The 17,002-nt window shown below is 43.3% G+C and overlaps 1 protein-coding gene across 1 annotated transcript in view; it reads left to right on the forward strand.

Moving 5' to 3' along the window:
• The window catches only part of LOC127027870 (protein unc-13 homolog B-like), a 188,294-nt gene that overhangs the window by 137,072 nt on the left and 34,220 nt on the right, over positions 1-17,002 (forward strand). Inside the window, exons 24-28 of the mRNA XM_050913751.1 lie at positions 7,487-7,613; positions 13,598-13,694; positions 14,500-14,643; positions 14,781-14,858; positions 15,860-15,937. Of these exons, the coding sequence (XP_050769708.1) occupies positions 7,487-7,613; positions 13,598-13,694; positions 14,500-14,643; positions 14,781-14,858; positions 15,860-15,937 (524 nt within the window). The remainder of the gene's footprint in view (positions 1-7,486; positions 7,614-13,597; positions 13,695-14,499; positions 14,644-14,780; positions 14,859-15,859; positions 15,938-17,002) is intronic.

Raw genomic sequence — 17,002 nt, forward strand, 5'->3', positions numbered from 1 at the left:
TTAGATCAGGAGCAGCTTCTTTCTGCAATGTACAATGGTAGAAAAGGCTGGAAAAGTAGGTGGACTCTGGGTTGTGCCAGGGCTGTAGTTCCCTGGATGATACAGCGTAGATGGTCTAAGCCATTGGGAGAAACATGCTATTAGAACAAATCCTGCTGCAGACATCTTCATTTTGAATTACTCTTTGCATAATTCCACCAGACTCCTAGTAAAGGAGAAATTTTACTGTTTCTGAAAATGAGTTAGGCATGCAGAGCCCAGAAAAATCCCAGAAGGAAATTCTGCTACTTGCAGTACCCTTCTGATGGTCGATTACAGTTTCTGAACTTGGTTTGAACTTGGTTTTAGTTCTATAAATTCATTTGCACAATGTAATCATCTTCTTAGAAGGTTCAGAGCATCCAGCTCCCAACTGCTCTGCAGCTGCAGAAGCAGTTGTTTTCCCAGTATTTTGCAAGGTCAGGCTTTATGATCATCTATAAGGTGATATTATGATAAAACAGAAGTGCCAGTGCTGCCTATGGCATGCTAGCTGTATTCATATTCCAAAACCAAGTCAAGTTACTGCCTTTGGTCACTCACAAAATTATGCTCAATCCATTTGTCCCCATTTTGATCTAAGCTCACTTATAGGAGTGACAGCCTATTAGACTCTTAGTTCAGACTGCTGGAAAAAGCCTGCTGCCAGTAAGAGAGTTTCCTGCGTTTTGTTCTTTGGGAACAGTCTGTGGGGTTGCTCTGTAAGTGAAGAAGATTGACTCCACCTATTTCTTAGTCTCTGTCAATGCAACAGGGGTAGAGACTGTAAAGTGGAGGGACACCCTTTGCCAGCTCTAGGCTTGAATTCAGCAGGCTGCAGGTCAGGATGAAATGTTCTCCCTTCTGTGTTAGGAACTTTTTATATACACTTGTACCACACAGTGCCTTTTGTTTTGTGAGGTCGTGTTGGTGTAAGAACAGGCACTGGGAAGAAGAACTAAGACCTACTAACTATGTTGAAGAGTCTTTTCTAGTGACTGTCACTACTTGCTCATGTGTTAGAGATAAGGCAACTGTGATAACTTCTTGTTCACTTTCCCTAGAAACTGTTTGCTCCTGCAAACCATTTTGGCTCCTTCCGTTTTGTCCTTTTTTACCCCTGTGCACTCACCCTCAGTGATTTATAATGCAGTTTGCGCTTCTATGTGTTGAAAGTGGCATATCTTCCTCCTTTATCAGCAGCCATGAGAATTGGATCTCTCCAGATCTAGCTGCTGACTTTCCTAAGATTCCCTTTCCCTGTTGCATCCAAAGTGCAGCTGCAAAAAGGTTACTGATTGTGTGTGTGTGAATTTGACTGTCAAAGGGGACATGACTTTGATCTTTTTCCTCTTTTAAATGGCTCTATTTGATTGTCAGTGACCAGGTTAACTCTGCCTCCCAGGTTTTCTCTGTTCACATCTCACACCATGTCCCCTTTGACTCCCCCCCCCCCGCCCCGGTGAATCTGGGCTTATTTTAGCTTTTCCTGACATCCTTCTGGTTACTTGTGAGCTTCTTAATACAAGGATTGTCATAATATTTCCACCCATGAGTTCATCAGTGCATAGCAAATACTTGCGGAAAGAGCATCCCTCTTCAAAGTATTTCTTGGTGAGAAAAGTTGACACAAAGGCAGCTGATGGACAGGGAAGGGTTTGCATTTTGAACGAAAGCTGAAAAACTGCATGGTACATGTATTTGTACTCTAGCTGTGCAAGTCCTGCAGGACGATTGAACAATGATAGAGTCTGTGTTGGTGTGTGTCTCTTCCAAATACATATTCAGGAAATCCTCAGGGTGCAGAATTCTGTCTGAAGCAAGTGTGATTCCTCACTGCTTTGCTCTCCAGAAACTTACGAAGATAACCTTTAGAAAAAGCTCTACAATAATTCAATTACAGGCCTTACTACATGTATTTTAAATATAGATGATTGGATTAGCTCACCTCATTTTTTTTTTTTAAATGAGGGAAAAAAAGGATTAAAGGAAACAGATTAGGTGATGTGAAGGATGATGGTTAGATTTGCTGTCCTCAGCTCTTGGCTCTGTCATTTCTCAGTTTGAGTTGCTAATATCTCTACCAGTTTAACTACACCAAGAGTTTCATATTCCTGTCTTTGCCAGTTTGTGGAGTAATCCCTGGGTGCATTTGTGGTGTGCTCCAAGATCTGCATGCATCAGGAGCTCTCTGCAACAAAAGCTAATCTGTTTTGTGGAGATGTGTGCACATGAACCCAGAGTATAACTCTTGCTTCTAACTTTCTTCATCGTGTTTTCCCTTATGTTCTGTTCCTAAGTTCTGGATAACATGAGCTCATTCACCTCACCAAGTGGTAAGTTCATGCTCCTTGGTAGAGTTTATAGTTGTGAGTACTCAAAGACTTTCATGTTACCTGTAGTTTTAGCACTTTGGATGTAGTTGCTAATATTAGCTTTAGTGTCCTGTAGTTTTATGCCGGTGATGAGCATACCTGCAAAGAAGACTTGAAAGACCATACTGCTGCTGCAGAAATGGAGGGTATGTGCTGTAAGGAGACTCCTGTTCTGACTAGTCACTCCAGTTGTTTTTTGATGGTACCCAGTATGCTGAGCAGTTCTGGGCAATAGCCCCTTTGCTGGGTCACAGGCATTAAGATGCAGATAAAGTATAATGAAGAGTAACTGCTGTGGTCAGAGCTCCAGTTCATGTGTGGCTCTGTCCCTTCCCTCCTGGCTGGGGTGACGCTTGAGGATCTCTGGTCCTTTCAGTCTGCAGTGGCAGTAAATTTTCTTCTAGCATGAAGGCCATGCAATGGCTTTGGTGTAGAAAGAGTGCTGGCCTGGCTGTGTGAAACTACCCCCTCCCTCCTTCCAGCCTGATGCTTCCACATTGCTCTCCAATATGCAGTGTGGAACAGAGTTGGGAGGCTTGGGTGGGAGACGGCTTCTCTGAACTGGACAGCAGTGCCTGGCTGAGTGAGTTGTTTTCCTTTTTCCCCATGGGTGGCTGCTAACCATGCCTGTCCCAGCTGGAGCTTACCCCCATGTGCACCGTGCAGCCTGTGCAGGGTAGTGTATAAATCCTAATTTATACCTAGAATACAGTGCTTAGGGGCTTCAGAACCAGAAGTCTTGCTAGCCTGTGGATGCTGCAGCATGTGTCCTTTGGGCACCTTCTGAAGAGTTAGATTGCTAATGTGTAAAACGTTCAAGTCATGAAAATGAAACACCTATTTTCTATTTAAAATATGTTCAGCAACTGGTAGCAACAGTCACTGCAGCAGTGTGTTTGACTGCTGGAAGGCAAGTGCACTCCAGACTCATCTAATGCCTTCGTCTCCCCTAAGGAGACAGCTTCTGAGACACAGCTGAAGCTCCAGGATCTACCACGCTTGTTTTGTTTTCTCTCTCCCTCAAAGCGGCGACAGCTCAGGGCACTGTGAACAGCAGACTTGGCGCTTCCCTCCTTGCTGGTGAAGGCAGTACAGGACAAGGCATTGAGAAGTGTCCCTTGTTCCCCATCAATCCAAGAGCGAAACAGATCAGATAGACACGTTGTGTGGCCCAGACTTGGCTGGCAAGATCATGCTACCCTGGAGTCACTGTAGCATAGAGGATGATTTTTCCAAGTCATACAGTTAGCTCCACCTCTGGGACGCTGACTGGTGCTCAGCAGCTGGATAGCCTCCTTGTAAGCACACTGGTAACTGGAGTTACTAGTTTTCTCGCTGTCCTCTGTGAAACCTCTGTGAGCCAGGAAGCACAAACACCCTGAGCAAAGAGGGCTTCTGCTCTCTCTTTACTAGGAAGACATTAGAAGACAGTAATAGAAAATCAATTTCATCTTTGACAGCAATGGTTCATCTTATTTTGGACACATCAGCATTAGGAGAGTTGCAAATTGGAAGCATCTCTGATAGGAAGAGAGACTGAATAGACTTGGCGGGCAGGATTGAAATAAATCATTCTGCCGCATTCTCACTTCTAATAAGGGGAGGGGGATCAGATGCACACACAGATGCCAGCTGTCTAAAGTATTAATGCTTCAACAGCCTCAGTACCTATTACAGTTTCTTTGCAGAAATTCAGCATTACTTGCTAGAAATTAACCCATGGAAAGTAGGCTGACAATCAAGAAAAAAATCCACGAATTAAGTATGTGGTGGAAGTCCTGTTCCCTGCCTGAAAAACAGAACTGGACATGACACTAGATGCTGCTAGGAAGCAGTTACCTATTAATGCCTTAATAATATGGCCTTAGTGACCCTAAAAGCTCTTCTCCGGAGGAGACTGTTTGCAGATGAAATCTGCTGAGGAAATGTGAGAGACTTACAGAACTCTGTGGTCTTTTCAGGATAAAACACATCAGTTGCTGCAAAATATCTGTGCACTCTTCCACTGTTGCTGCCGCTAAGCTCTTTAAAAGTCAGCAGGTTATAAAGCAGAATAGAAATGTGCTAAGACTGATGGCTCCCATCGTCTTCACTGTACTTTTTCTAAAATGGGTTTTCAAAGTATGCCTCTGGCTGATGTGTTTCCATGTCACCTTCAAGGGCTCTTAAACTTTTCCCTTTACAAAGAAAGCAGCTGATCAAAACTGTGCAGGGTCCATTGAAGGGGGGAAGGCAGATGGTACGAGCAGTTGGGGGTGAGGGGGTTTTGGCGCTTTGTTGGCTTTCTTTGTCCTCCAGCATGTTTGAGCTGTTATAGTTCACTTTTGTCTTTTCTCTGTCACAAGCCCCACCTTTCTTTCGCATACGTAAAGTTCTCTTTTATGGTGGTAAGACCTCTCCTTCTTTCTTTTACTTTCCTGTAGTTTTATCCCCTTGGTGTCAAGCCTCTCCTTTACCGCTTAGATGGCTAGGTAGTCCTAGTAGCAGTCCTTGGGCTTATGCTTCCGTGGCTGCTTTGCATCTTCCTCTTCTGCAACATAGTAGTGTTTTAAATGTCCTAAAAAACAGGAAAAGGCTTGAATTACTTGCTTTTAGTGCACTGCTTAATTTTGAGGAAATAAGTCTGACTTGAGTCCTTTGTACCTCCAAGTCAGACCTTCCCTCTGCAAGAACAGCACTTTCCCCATGCGGGCGGGAACAGCATCTGGGTGGCAGCACATATCAAAGTTAATGAAGTTGTAATTGTCCATTGATTTCCTCACTCTCACAGGGAGCTAAGCAGGCACGGTTATTGCTGTGTTTGTTTCCAGTTTTAGATCTGTGGAGAGAGCTTTGTATTTTCTTCTGCAGTTGTTCTTGAGGGGAGGTCAGCAGTTCAGACACTGAGTATACTCATACTTCCTTAGTGCTCAAGAAAGATACTAGATTTATTAATGTAGAACAGGAATGGACTTTCCTTGGCTCCAATACAGGCAAGTTCACTGTGGAGAGTAATGGATCATAGTACATGTGAAATAGTAGCACATATAAAGTAATTTGTCCATCGAACCATCACCCCTGGGGACTATATCTCTCAGATATTGAGCATTTTAATTTCCTTAAAGCAAAGATTGGGTTTCTTTTTTTTGAGATTGTGTCTGTGTGGGTCTGCTACATGTGAATTAGAAGGAAATATGTATTACACTGTTACAGAGGTTTGCAAACAACTCACTGGAGTCTTCCACTGCTTGGGAGTTGACAAGGCTTATGGAATAATTATGCTTGAAAAGTTCTTTAGGATTTGTGTTTTCAGTTGGGTAATTCATAATTTATTTGGCCTTTCTTCTTGTGCATGTTGTTGAAGCCTCAAGAGGGATGTGGAAGTTTCTTAATGTTTTGAAATAGTTGCAAGAATTCACATTTACATGAAAATAGATGATGATATTGTGAGATAAGCTTGTCTGTCAGGTAATTGATTAGAAAGCTGGGGCCATTTTACATCATTAAGACATATCTTCTGCTGATGAGTATCTGTAGCATGTATTGCTCGCGTGTGCATACATCTACATATACACATATACATACATCTGCATATATTCAGTTAGTGGATACTTGTACCGAAGTCCTACATGAAAGCCATTCAAAGTTAAGAGAAAGACTTCCACTTTTTAACATCGTTCGATCCTGTCTACACGTCAGCAGTGATGCCCTTGGAAAGTTACATCAATAATGAGGTAACCACATGAAAGGTAGGAAGACGAGTCTGAAGTCAAATTTTGGGGAAAAAACCCCGAGTCTAAGCCAAAATCATGTATGTTTTAGTCTCATATCTCACACTGTAGTCAAGGACTAGCAGCTTGCTGTGGTGCTAGAGTGAACAAAGAAGTCTGGCACAAAGTGTATTCATGCTGTTGAAGCTTGACAGAAGAAAGAGATGGATATGGACAGGCGGCACTAGGAGGCGGTGGTGCAGAAATGGTCAGCTGATAATTCAGGATTGCAGTGCAGGCAAAAGCCAGGTGCTGAGTACTCTTAGCATCATGAAAAAGGAATTAATTTTATTCTTTTCAAGGAGGATTTTGAAGAAAAGCAGTGCAGTAGAAGGAGCTGCCTGTGTAAGCACATGAGGGGTGGCTTGGGAGAAAGCATTGAGATGCTTTTGGGAGAACTTAACAAGTAGTTTAAAAACAGGGATTGTGGGCTGATCAGAGGTGGGAGTCAACTGCTGAAAGATGGTAGTGTGGACGTAAGCTGTGAAGGGCCTTGAAAGCGAAGACATGGAGCATACATTTCTTGTGAGAGAGAAGGGGGAGCAGTGGTCTAGGGAGATGATCTCTGCAGAAACGTAGGTCTGAGTATGGCAAGTGCTTTAGCAGCATAGGTGTGTGGGAAGGGTCGTGTTGTGGAGGTATGTGCATTATACAGGGAGGAGCTGCATTGTCCTGACATAGCCTGGCTACAAAAACGTAACAGAACCTAGCAGGAGGAGGAGGCTCAGCAGCAGGTAGATATTCATGGGTCGCTTCAGTGGACTGTGCTCAGGTAGGCAATACAAATAAGAGAACAGTTGCCTTCTGGAAGTGAAGTGTCATGAATTTCTCCAAAGTGGGGATCAGGGAAGGCTCCAGCTCCTATGTAGCTTGTTTGAACTTGCTTGTGACCCACACTGTCAAACTTTAAAGAATTTGATGCTTTCTACTCTTGTCTCTTAGGGGATGTAGCGTAACATGTTAGTATTGCCTTGTTTACATCTAGAAATGAACAGATTTGCTCTCCTTGATTTGCTTCCTGCAAAGATGAAATCTGGACTGTCATATGTTAAATGGAAAGGCCATAGGAGATTGGTCGATTTTTATTGTTTTGACAACCAAAAAGTCTTTAACAAATGGAAGTATTAATTGGAGCTACAGAAATAAACTCCAGAGCCCCAACGATCAACCACCAAAACCCCCGGCCTGCTGCCAAAATCCTGTGTCGTGAAGATTTTGTGGCTCTATAGGTGCTTCATCCTCAAAACCATTGCATACTATGGACATGCTTTAGAAGACCCTCCTGTGCCTGATGCAGTGATAGTGGTAAATTCAGACCTAACTGCTTTTTCTCCTTTCTTACAGAGCATGAGAAACACAGACTGTGTAAAAGTGCAGACTATATGAATTTACACTTCAAAGTGAAGTGGCTGTACAATGAATATGTTCGTGATCTGCCTGCCTTCAAGGGAAAAGTGCCTGAATATCCAGCGTGAGTGTGTTATGTCTCCTGTAGTAGATCCCCACTATCTGTCTCCTTGTGTTACCTTGAAGGTAGTCATTTGGTTCTCTTGTGGCTGCCTTCACCGTTCTTCACTCCTGATTTTCTGTGTTTATGTGCTTGTTTGTCCCCTCTGGTGTTCTGTGCCACTGTCCCTGACACAATTCAATCCCTTATTGTACAGTACCTCCCAAGATTTCAAAAGCTTTAGCAATGGCATAGACAGTCTTTAAGCCACTTTGTGCCTGCAGTGTGGGCTTTGCTCAATTCTTGGAACAGCAGACTTCTGGATGTATACTTACATTCTTGTGTTAATAGATACAGCTTTATCTATATGTACTGTATGTCTGTATGTGTGTGTATGAATGTCAAATGTGTACACACACAACAGGATTTGTAAGTAAAGGTAATGTTTTCTTTTTTTAAGTAAGACCAGGTGGTTTAGTTGGAAACATCAGATAAGCTGTCGCTCTCAATGAGCCCAAAAAGTTGTCTGAGCAACCTGGAGAGAATACTGTAGCTAGAGTCCCACACTTGGCCTAAGGCAAAAGCAAATGTGTTGTTTCTGACCAGTGTTTAACTGATTCTCAGAGGCCTTCAGTGATGGTTGCTCCACATCTCCTTCAAACACCTGTTTTCCCTGTGCTTCACTGTTACCCCTCCGTTCGGTTTGTGGGGTTTAACACACTCCCGTTCTTCTCCCTCCAAATCTTTCTTGCTTTGGTTTGAGCTTGTTATGTCCTGTCCTACCAGCCTGGGCACGGAGAGCAAATTGTTCCTGTTTTACAAGAGTAAAATGCTTTTCTCATGTCCCTTCCCAGTCTTCTGCTCGTTCCCGTTTGTTCCCAGCTTTCCTTGTAAGTGAGGTTTACTCGCCTCTCTCCAGCTGGTCTGTGTCTGGATATACAACACACAGACTGAAACACTGATGTTTCATCTAGACCTTGCCTTGCATTGCCTTGCAGGTGGTGCTGCTGCTCTCACATGCTGGGTTGATAGCAGCCTTTTTTTTTTTTTTTCCCTTCAGTGGTGTTGTTGACTAGTGATGCCTCCAGTGGGCCACAGGCCAGCCCCCAGGCACCCTCAACAGAGTGTCGTACCTAGGTGTTCTTCCCATCCTGTATATGACTGTTCACTGCTGTCTAAATGCAGCACTTTACACTTGCCCCTCTTGAAAAAAATATCTTGCTTGGACTGTGTTTCCAGTTTGGCATTTTGAATTCTTTTCCCATCCTGTGGTGCACGCAGTCCCTCAAGCCTGGTGCTAGCTGCATATTAATAAGACTTGAGGCAGTTGGCATAATTGCTTGGCTTGGGCTATGGGCCTTGCTTAACAAATAAGGTCAGTGAGAGGCATTAATTCAGTGAACAGGGTGCTGGAGTGACAGTCTCAGAAGCCCCGTTCTCTTTGCTGTGCCTCTGAGTCAGTGCAGTCTCAGGCAAGCCATCAGATATTCTTAATCTCTCTTTTTCTCCTGTGTAATCAGGATAATGATGCTCGGTTTCGTTCTGCAGTCTTTTGCAGACTGTTCTGCTCTGCTGGCCTTTGTGGTAGAGCTTCAGTGCTCCTGTACATTTGCAGCTGCTGACTTTGTTACTTCACTCTTGTATTTTAGTACAATAGCCACATTGTCAGACAAAGGTGATGTTTATTTCAACCATAACCTTCACCTGTCATGAAATATCCCCTTGGTATCCATTACAGCAATGTGCTTTTGTCCTTTGATTTGCTTCAATACAAGTATTTTTAGTCTTGAAGCTTCCTTAAACAAAGGAGTCCACGCATCAGGTTTGCACATCAGTAAACTCTTTAGATGAAACTAAATTGCTGCTGTCCAGAGAACAGCTGAGTTGTCTGTCTACTCGACAGACAAGAGGCTATCCACAAACTCGCTTTTCGTGTTGAAACTATGAGAAACCATGTTTCTGATAGCCTTGAGATATGATTGAATAAAGTGAAGGCTCCAGAGTATTGAAGCTGAAGTTTTTATACGCCCCTTATTTTCTGAAATTCAGCAGCAGTTTCTGAAACTGAAGTAGCAACATAGCTGGGAGTGGATCTTCAAAACTTCCTCTCTTCACTTTTTAGCTGCCAGCTAAAAGCTGTGAAGTGTCAGTTTCTGAAAAACCCTAGCTTTTTAGATGTGTAAATAAGTGTTCTATGTTTTGTTTTAATACTGATGTTAGCATGCAGCTAGTATTGTAGCTGTACTGGAGACTACCTCCTCTCTGGTGGGGGAAGGCATTCCTTCCCTTGAAATCCTGTCTTATTCTTCTGACTCACTTCATCAAACATAGTATTTATTCTTTTACTCTTTGAAACCCTGCCTACCTTCTTGCCTCTGCGCTTGCCAAGGCCCACAGGATGTTCGTTGGGTACCCACATGCATCAACACAGCAAATGAACAAGATTAATTCACCTGTAAAGTCTGAGACCACAGGAGCTGGGCTCATGGCCAAGCTGAAATTGCAGCCTTTTGTGTTGCGTTACTGTTGTGCAACCAACAGAGGTAAACTTTCATTTAGTCACAAAGCACCGCTCCCTTTCCCGGCAGGCAGGACTGAGGCGTATTCTGTGCAAACCCCATTTGAAGAGGTTGGCTGTGCTGTCTCAAGTCAGGCTGTGCTGACCCCTGCAAGCACAGAATGTCTCTGAAGCAGCACCGTGAGCCTCTGCCTTGTGTGCTGGTGCGTGAGTCATTACAGCGTTTGCTTCTAGATCAGTAATTGAAGCAGACAAGGAAGAAGATATTTGCCATATAACAACATTTTGAAGCTATTTCTGCATGAAATCAGATTATTTTTATTAGCTTCTGTGCTAGATAATTTTGAATATCGTTTTGGATATGTTGCCTTCGTAGTCCTCAGAGTCCCCCGTTCACTTGCTCAGCAGCCCAAGACCTGATAGTGAAACACTGTAAGGGGTATTTGGCCTAAGATAACTCTAGGTTTGTGTTACAGCTCAAAGCACGTTTTGCTCCTGAACGTGCCCAGGGACTGGAAGTATTTATAGATGATTTATATCTCTTGTGTTTTCCTGCCAGCCAATAAAGGACAAAGTTGAGGCTGGCTTTGCAAATGTCGTTACAGAATTTCCTGACGGAAGTGATTCACTTTGCACTTAAACATTCATATTAAACCTCTTTCTGGAGGTAATGCTTTTTTTAATGGGAGGGGGAGAAAACACACCACCACCACGACCAGCCACTCAGCAGTACCTTTTTCCTTGCCACCTTTGTTTAGACAATTTGGTAAAACAGTAAAATACCTACGCACTTGATTTTGTATATCAACGTACAGTAGCCATAAAAATGGGCAATGACTGTTCTCAGCAGTGAATGGCCCTTTCTTATGAATGTGGTGCAATAACTAAAGATGAATGATAATCAGGAAGTTGCTCTACTTCTCAGTGTGAAAATTGTGGCTTCGGGCACAAACAAGTAACCCTGCGTGGATTACTTGGACCTATGACACGTGAAGCAGTCAGCAACTTGCAGCCTGGGAACTGTGAAACAGGTGGAAGATGTGTAGTTGCTTCCTTGTAAACTACCTGAGTTCTTTTCTAAGGATTGAGCTGTTGCTTTAAAATATACTATTATAGTTTAAAACAAAATGTTGAAAGCTCAAGAAACTTGCAGCACACTCCAAAATATGCTGACTTAGGAGCCTGAAGTGCCATTCAGAAGGAATTTTTCCATAATACAGGAAGTCCCTGTGTCTATGACAATGTTCCACCGTTGCTGTCTATATTAAATAGGGCTGCATAGGCAGGTTGCTGTTGGCATTTAATACTGTGTCAGTTACAATTTCCAATATTAGCATTGATGTGCTTTATATTTCAAAGTGTAGAGAGAATTTAAGGCTATCTGGTATGCTCTGTCTGTGAATTTGCTCTTGATCTCCCTCTCATGTCTGGCACATGCTTTCATGTTCTTTGCAAACTCAGCCCATAATTAGCACAATCTCTATGAACACAGCTGCCTGTTTAGAGGAGGCTGTACTCTGTGAAGCTCATATAATAATCTTTTGTATGGACTGAAATCACACATGGGCACTTTTTTCCCTTATTTGTGAATGCTGTTTAGTAGTATTTGAAATTAAGATTTGCTTCAGCTGCGTGTGTTGGCACTTGCACACAACAAATCCTAGACAGACATTTAAATAAAGCTGTAAGTGCTATGTTATTGCTTAAACACAGACACATAGACACACACACACACACCCTTTTGTACTATGTGAATGTGTCCCACAGAGCAGAGAACAGAGGGGTAACCAGCTGTAAGATCCCATCACTGAAGTCGCTTCTCACCTTGCCTATTTGGCCAAGGTGGGGTTGTATAGAAACCTTTTATTCAGTGCAGGAGGTAGCTCCAGACACCGCCTCATGTAAGGCATCTCCCTGAGATACAGCAGTGGCTGTTTCAGCAGCTTCTTGAATTCTGCTGTACCATTTAGCTTATCCTCCTAAGTGAGGAGAAGGAACACAGGCAAACTTTGCTGTCCCGCTTCTAGGACCTGCCTGTTTGGGGGACTTGACCATGTGTTGTGGTTTAACCCCAGCCGGCAGCTAAGCGCCACGCAGACGCTCACTCACCCCGTCCTCTCACCTCCGGTGGGATGGGAGGAGAATCGAAACAAAGTAAAATTTGTGGGTTGAGATAAGAACAGTTTAATAATTGAAATAAAATATAATAATAATAATAGTAATGAAAAGGAAAATAACAAAAAAAGAGAGAAATAAAACCCAAGAAAAGACAAGTGATGCACAATGCAATTGCTCACCACCCACTGACCAATGCCCAGCCAGTCCCTGAGCAGCAATCAGCACCTCCTGGCCAACTCCCACCAGTTTATATACTGAGCATGATGTCCTATGGTATGGAATATCCCTTTGGCAAGTTCGGGTCAGCTGTCGTGGCCATGCTCCCTCCCAGCTTCTTGTGCACCTCCTTGCTAGCAGAACATGGGAAACTGAAAAATCCTTGACTTAGGATAAACACTACTTAGCAACAACTAAAACACCAGTGTGTTATCAACGTTATTTTCATACTAAATCCAAAATACAGCACTGTACTAGGAAGAAAATTAACGCTGTCTGAGCCAAAACCAGGACACCATGCTCCAAGGCTGTTGGTCCAGCAATTACCATGAACTAAGTTTGTGCTTCTTTAAAAGAAAACAATGAAGAGCTGCTTAGAGGGCTGGCCAGCTTCCTGCAAGCTCTAACAGATGTGCTGTGCTATCACCAGAAGTTAATCTTACCCAAGCATCCTCACAGTGAGATCAGCAGCCCATAGAAATGGGAGGGTGTTCTAGAGAAGGCTTGGGGAAAGGAAGAACGGGATTAAAGTGGAGAAAACTTCTAGCCTTGATTCTCCCTCCTGCCACTCCAGAAATACGTCTGTATCTGCAGATAAAGTGGCTGAAGGGCCCTGGAAAACAGGCACTTCTTTTCCTCCCTTTATGCTCATTTGCAGCTCTCACGTGAAAGATAGTACACCCAAATGGGCAGCAGGACAGTGTGCTGTCTCTTGGCATGCAGAGATAGTGGGTTTGGAGGTCTCCCTTGTCCTGTCTGGCACATGGGTGAAAGGGGAAGAAAAGACAAGGTGCTCTGAGATGATGCAAAGTTAAAGATGGTGCTCAAGGGGAAAAAAGGGGAAGGTACCAAGGAAGAGGAAAGACAGGGGAGAAGGACAAAACCAGCTCAGGACCAACAGCCTGCAGAGGCTGGGCCAGGCTGTGTTTGGCTGGTCCAGCCCAAGTGATGATACAGGCCCTGCTCACCGGTAACTTGTGTACAGGTAGGAGTATTTTGGGGAACTTCGGTTTGGCTGCACACACAGATAACAGCACTCAGACATCTAACAGTGGCAAGCTTTCACAAGGCTTGCTGAAACCGCAGCACTGTCTGAGTCTGGTTGGTGTGCTCTGTTTCTTGCTGTAACTTGCTGTCTTTCCTGTCTCTCCTGCAGGTGGTTTGAGCAGTTTGTGATGCAGTGGCTGGATGAAAATGAAGATGTTTCCTTGGAATTCCTGCATGGTGCTCTGGAGAGAGATAAAAAAGATGGGGTATGTAGGTCACTCTGAGTGGAGGACTTGGCGCTACATCCTTCAGTACCCAGAACCAAACAACACTGTAAATTCAGCTGTCATACATATGGAGGATGCAGCCCTTTTTGCTTGCTAAACAACTGGGAAACTCGTTTATTTTAGGACTTTTCTCTACAGGTCACAGAAAGCTGTTTAACAGCAAGGTGCATATCATTCATTTGTCTGCTCTGTTCTGCTGCTGTTAATCTGTCAGCCAGTGGCTTGGTGCTCTCTCATCTCTCTGTGTTTGTGAGAGGTGATTGAAATATAAGGCACTTTCTGTGTACTTAATCATGCAGTGAGAATGTGACCTTAATCGACTGACAGAGTAATCTTATTCTTAATTTGCTGAGTATTCCCACTGAAGAGCAAGAGCCTTCCCATTTGTTCAGTGACTGTTGGCACTGTAGTCTGTGATGCTAATGTAAGCATTCTCTTTAATATCTAAATTTTGAGAAAATCTAAAAAAAGCTCTTCACTCTCTCCTTCTTTCCTCATTAACTGGCGGGCAAGCCTTACATTTCATTAAGGGTCTCAGCATCATGCTACATTTCCTTGGTGCTTGTCATGTTATAGTTGGTGAAGGACAGTAAACTTATAACCCAACAGAAATGGCTCTTTAGCTCCTCTGGGCCTTTTGGAGAGCTTTTGACTAATTCTGAGTAAGATGTAGGTTTTGGTAAAGTTGTCCTGCCTCCAATACAGCAGATGATGGAGACACCCATGAAATGGGTGTATTTCAGATCTTTCCATTTGAGAATGACTCTTTGTACTTCTGTTTTAGTTCCAGCAAACGTCCGAGCATGCTCTGTTCTCTTGCTCAGTGGTGGATGTCTTCACCCAGCTCAATCAGAGCTTTGAGATCATTAAGAAGCTGGAGTGCCCAGACCCTGTCATTGTTGCTCATTATAATAGGAGGTTTGCTAAGGTAATACCCTCAACATCCAGCTGTATATCTCCCCTTAGTGGGATGCAAAACAGTATGATGTTTTTTTCGTTTTATTTCCTGGAGTTCTCCTGCAGTGATAGAGGACAAGTAACAGTGCTCACATCTTGTCTTCACAGACTATTGGGAAAGTGCTGATGCAGTACGCTGACATCCTCTCCAAGAGCTTCCAGTCCTACTGTTCCAAGGAGAAACTGGTGAGTTGAGCTGAGCTTCTCTTCTGCCCTGAGGAATCACATAATTTTCCTGATGAAACCAAGTTTCTCGCATTGCACCTGACCATGTTGATGGTGTAAATGTTTTCAGTATTGTTTTTATCATCATTGGTATGCTTTTGCAGATTGAATTCTGGCTTGGCCATAAAATAAAACTAGGTCCTGAAGATGATCTGCAGGGCTTAAAGGCTGTCAGGTCCCCTTGAAATTAACTTCCACTGTGCCTGTCTGGGTTGTGTGTCACAGAGGTGATTGAAAAAAAAATAAAAAATGGGCACAGATTGCTCTGTAGATGTGGTACTTAGCAGCACTCTTGGTTTACTGTTGTCTCCATCTAATTATCTTGCTGTTTAATCCTGAATTCAGTAAAATTCTATGTATTAAATAAAACAGGGCCTTACATTTTTGAACCCTGGGTCTGTCTCATGATGATTTTACTATCGCCCACACCTGTACTGGGGATGTAACTGCAGAGGGAAGAGTCTATTGCTCAGGCTGCCCTTGACTGTTGCTCTCAGGCTTGGCCTGGCAGGACCCAGCTGTGTCTCTGAATGCAGCTTTGGCTAGCAGTTCCCCTTCTGATCTGGGATGTATGCCATTCACAATAGTACATTGCAGCATTAAGAGTCTAGAGGTCACACAGCTTGGACTCTTGCAGGGCATGGCAGGAGCTGCAGAGAGTTGGCCTTGTCCTGACACTGATTTCTTGTCAGCTCGCTCTCTGTGATAAAGCTGAGGAGGAAAATACAACAGCAGAGATCTCCTGATCTGGGGTTTCTGGAATTGGCCATTCCATTTCAAGCTGCAGAAAAAATGACTTGTCTTTTTTATGTTTGAGTGCTGAAATCTGTGCATGCCCTACCTCCTGTTTGACACTCAGATCTGCTGGTACTTGGGGAAGGGTGTTGAGGCACAGACTGTACCACTGGTGAAAATGTGTTGGCATCCTGAGCAATAACAGGCACCTGCTTTTGTCCCTTCAGCCCTGCATTCTGATGAATAACATCCAGCAACTAAGGGTGCAGCTAGAGAAGATGTTTGAAGCCATGGGTGGCAAAGAGGTAAGAGCACTAAGAGACTTGAGTATTACTCATTCCTACTGCACTGTTACTAGGTTATTTGCATCATACTGGTTCTTGAAGAGTGCAGTCATAAGGAGAGCCCCGTGACACTTGGCACTGTAATAAGTGTGAGGGGACAGCCATGCCTGAAGACTTTTCAGCTAAATTTGTCATAAGATGCAGGAGCGAATGTTTAGAAGCACAGGATAGCATGGAGAAGGAAAGAAAAGGTGACATACCGTGCTCACGTGGGCTGGATGTGGGCATGGTTGATGGTTTCACAATTCTGAAGACAGACAGACAGGTCTGAGAATTGTTGACATCGAACCATTTTACCTGGCATATAAATGTGGGACAGTACCTTTGGCACTAAGTGTCCAGTATCTAATATATTGCAGACGTGCAAATAAGAGTTCTGTACTCATGTTTTGTTGGATACTCAGATGTGCCCATTTGCTTTGAGATGGCCATTTTTACAGAAATAAAGTTTTCTTCCCCCAGATCACTGTTTCTGTTCTGATATAATCCATGCATCTTTTTTTTCTCTTCTTTTTTCATTGCTTTTCAAGATTCGGGAAGATGAAGAAAAGGCTGGTGATGCTGATGTTAGGAAAAAATTATTTTCAAAGCCTAAGTGCATTTTCTTTGGTTGTTTTGTGGTAGAGCCTGTGCTATGACCTGTACGCCAAGAGGAAAGTCAGCTTTGCTGATGGGCAGCTCAGTTTTTGCCTGTATTGCTGTTTCTAATCTTTCTTGTGCTCAGTGGCAGAATTCTATGAAGTGGCAAAAATCTCAACAAATAGATTTACCCCATGAGGCCAGGAAAACTGCTGTCATTCTTCCACATGTGATCTCAACAATCCTAATTTCTGAGCTCTACATCAAGAACTAGCATTATATGCTCCCAGCTGTAATAGCAGTGGTAGCTAAATGCTCGTTTTTCCTGAAAAAATAAACTTGTGATGAAAGGTTTGTGAAGTGGTTTATAAAGTTTTAATCCATACTTAATTTCCCTTAAGGAATCAATTTCCTACTATTTTCCCTAGTGGTGGCCATTAAGTAGGG

Source organism: Gymnogyps californianus, chromosome Z, assembly GCF_018139145.2.
Source record: "Gymnogyps californianus isolate 813 chromosome Z, ASM1813914v2, whole genome shotgun sequence".
NCBI classification, from domain to species: Eukaryota; Metazoa; Chordata; class Aves; order Accipitriformes; family Cathartidae; genus Gymnogyps; species Gymnogyps californianus.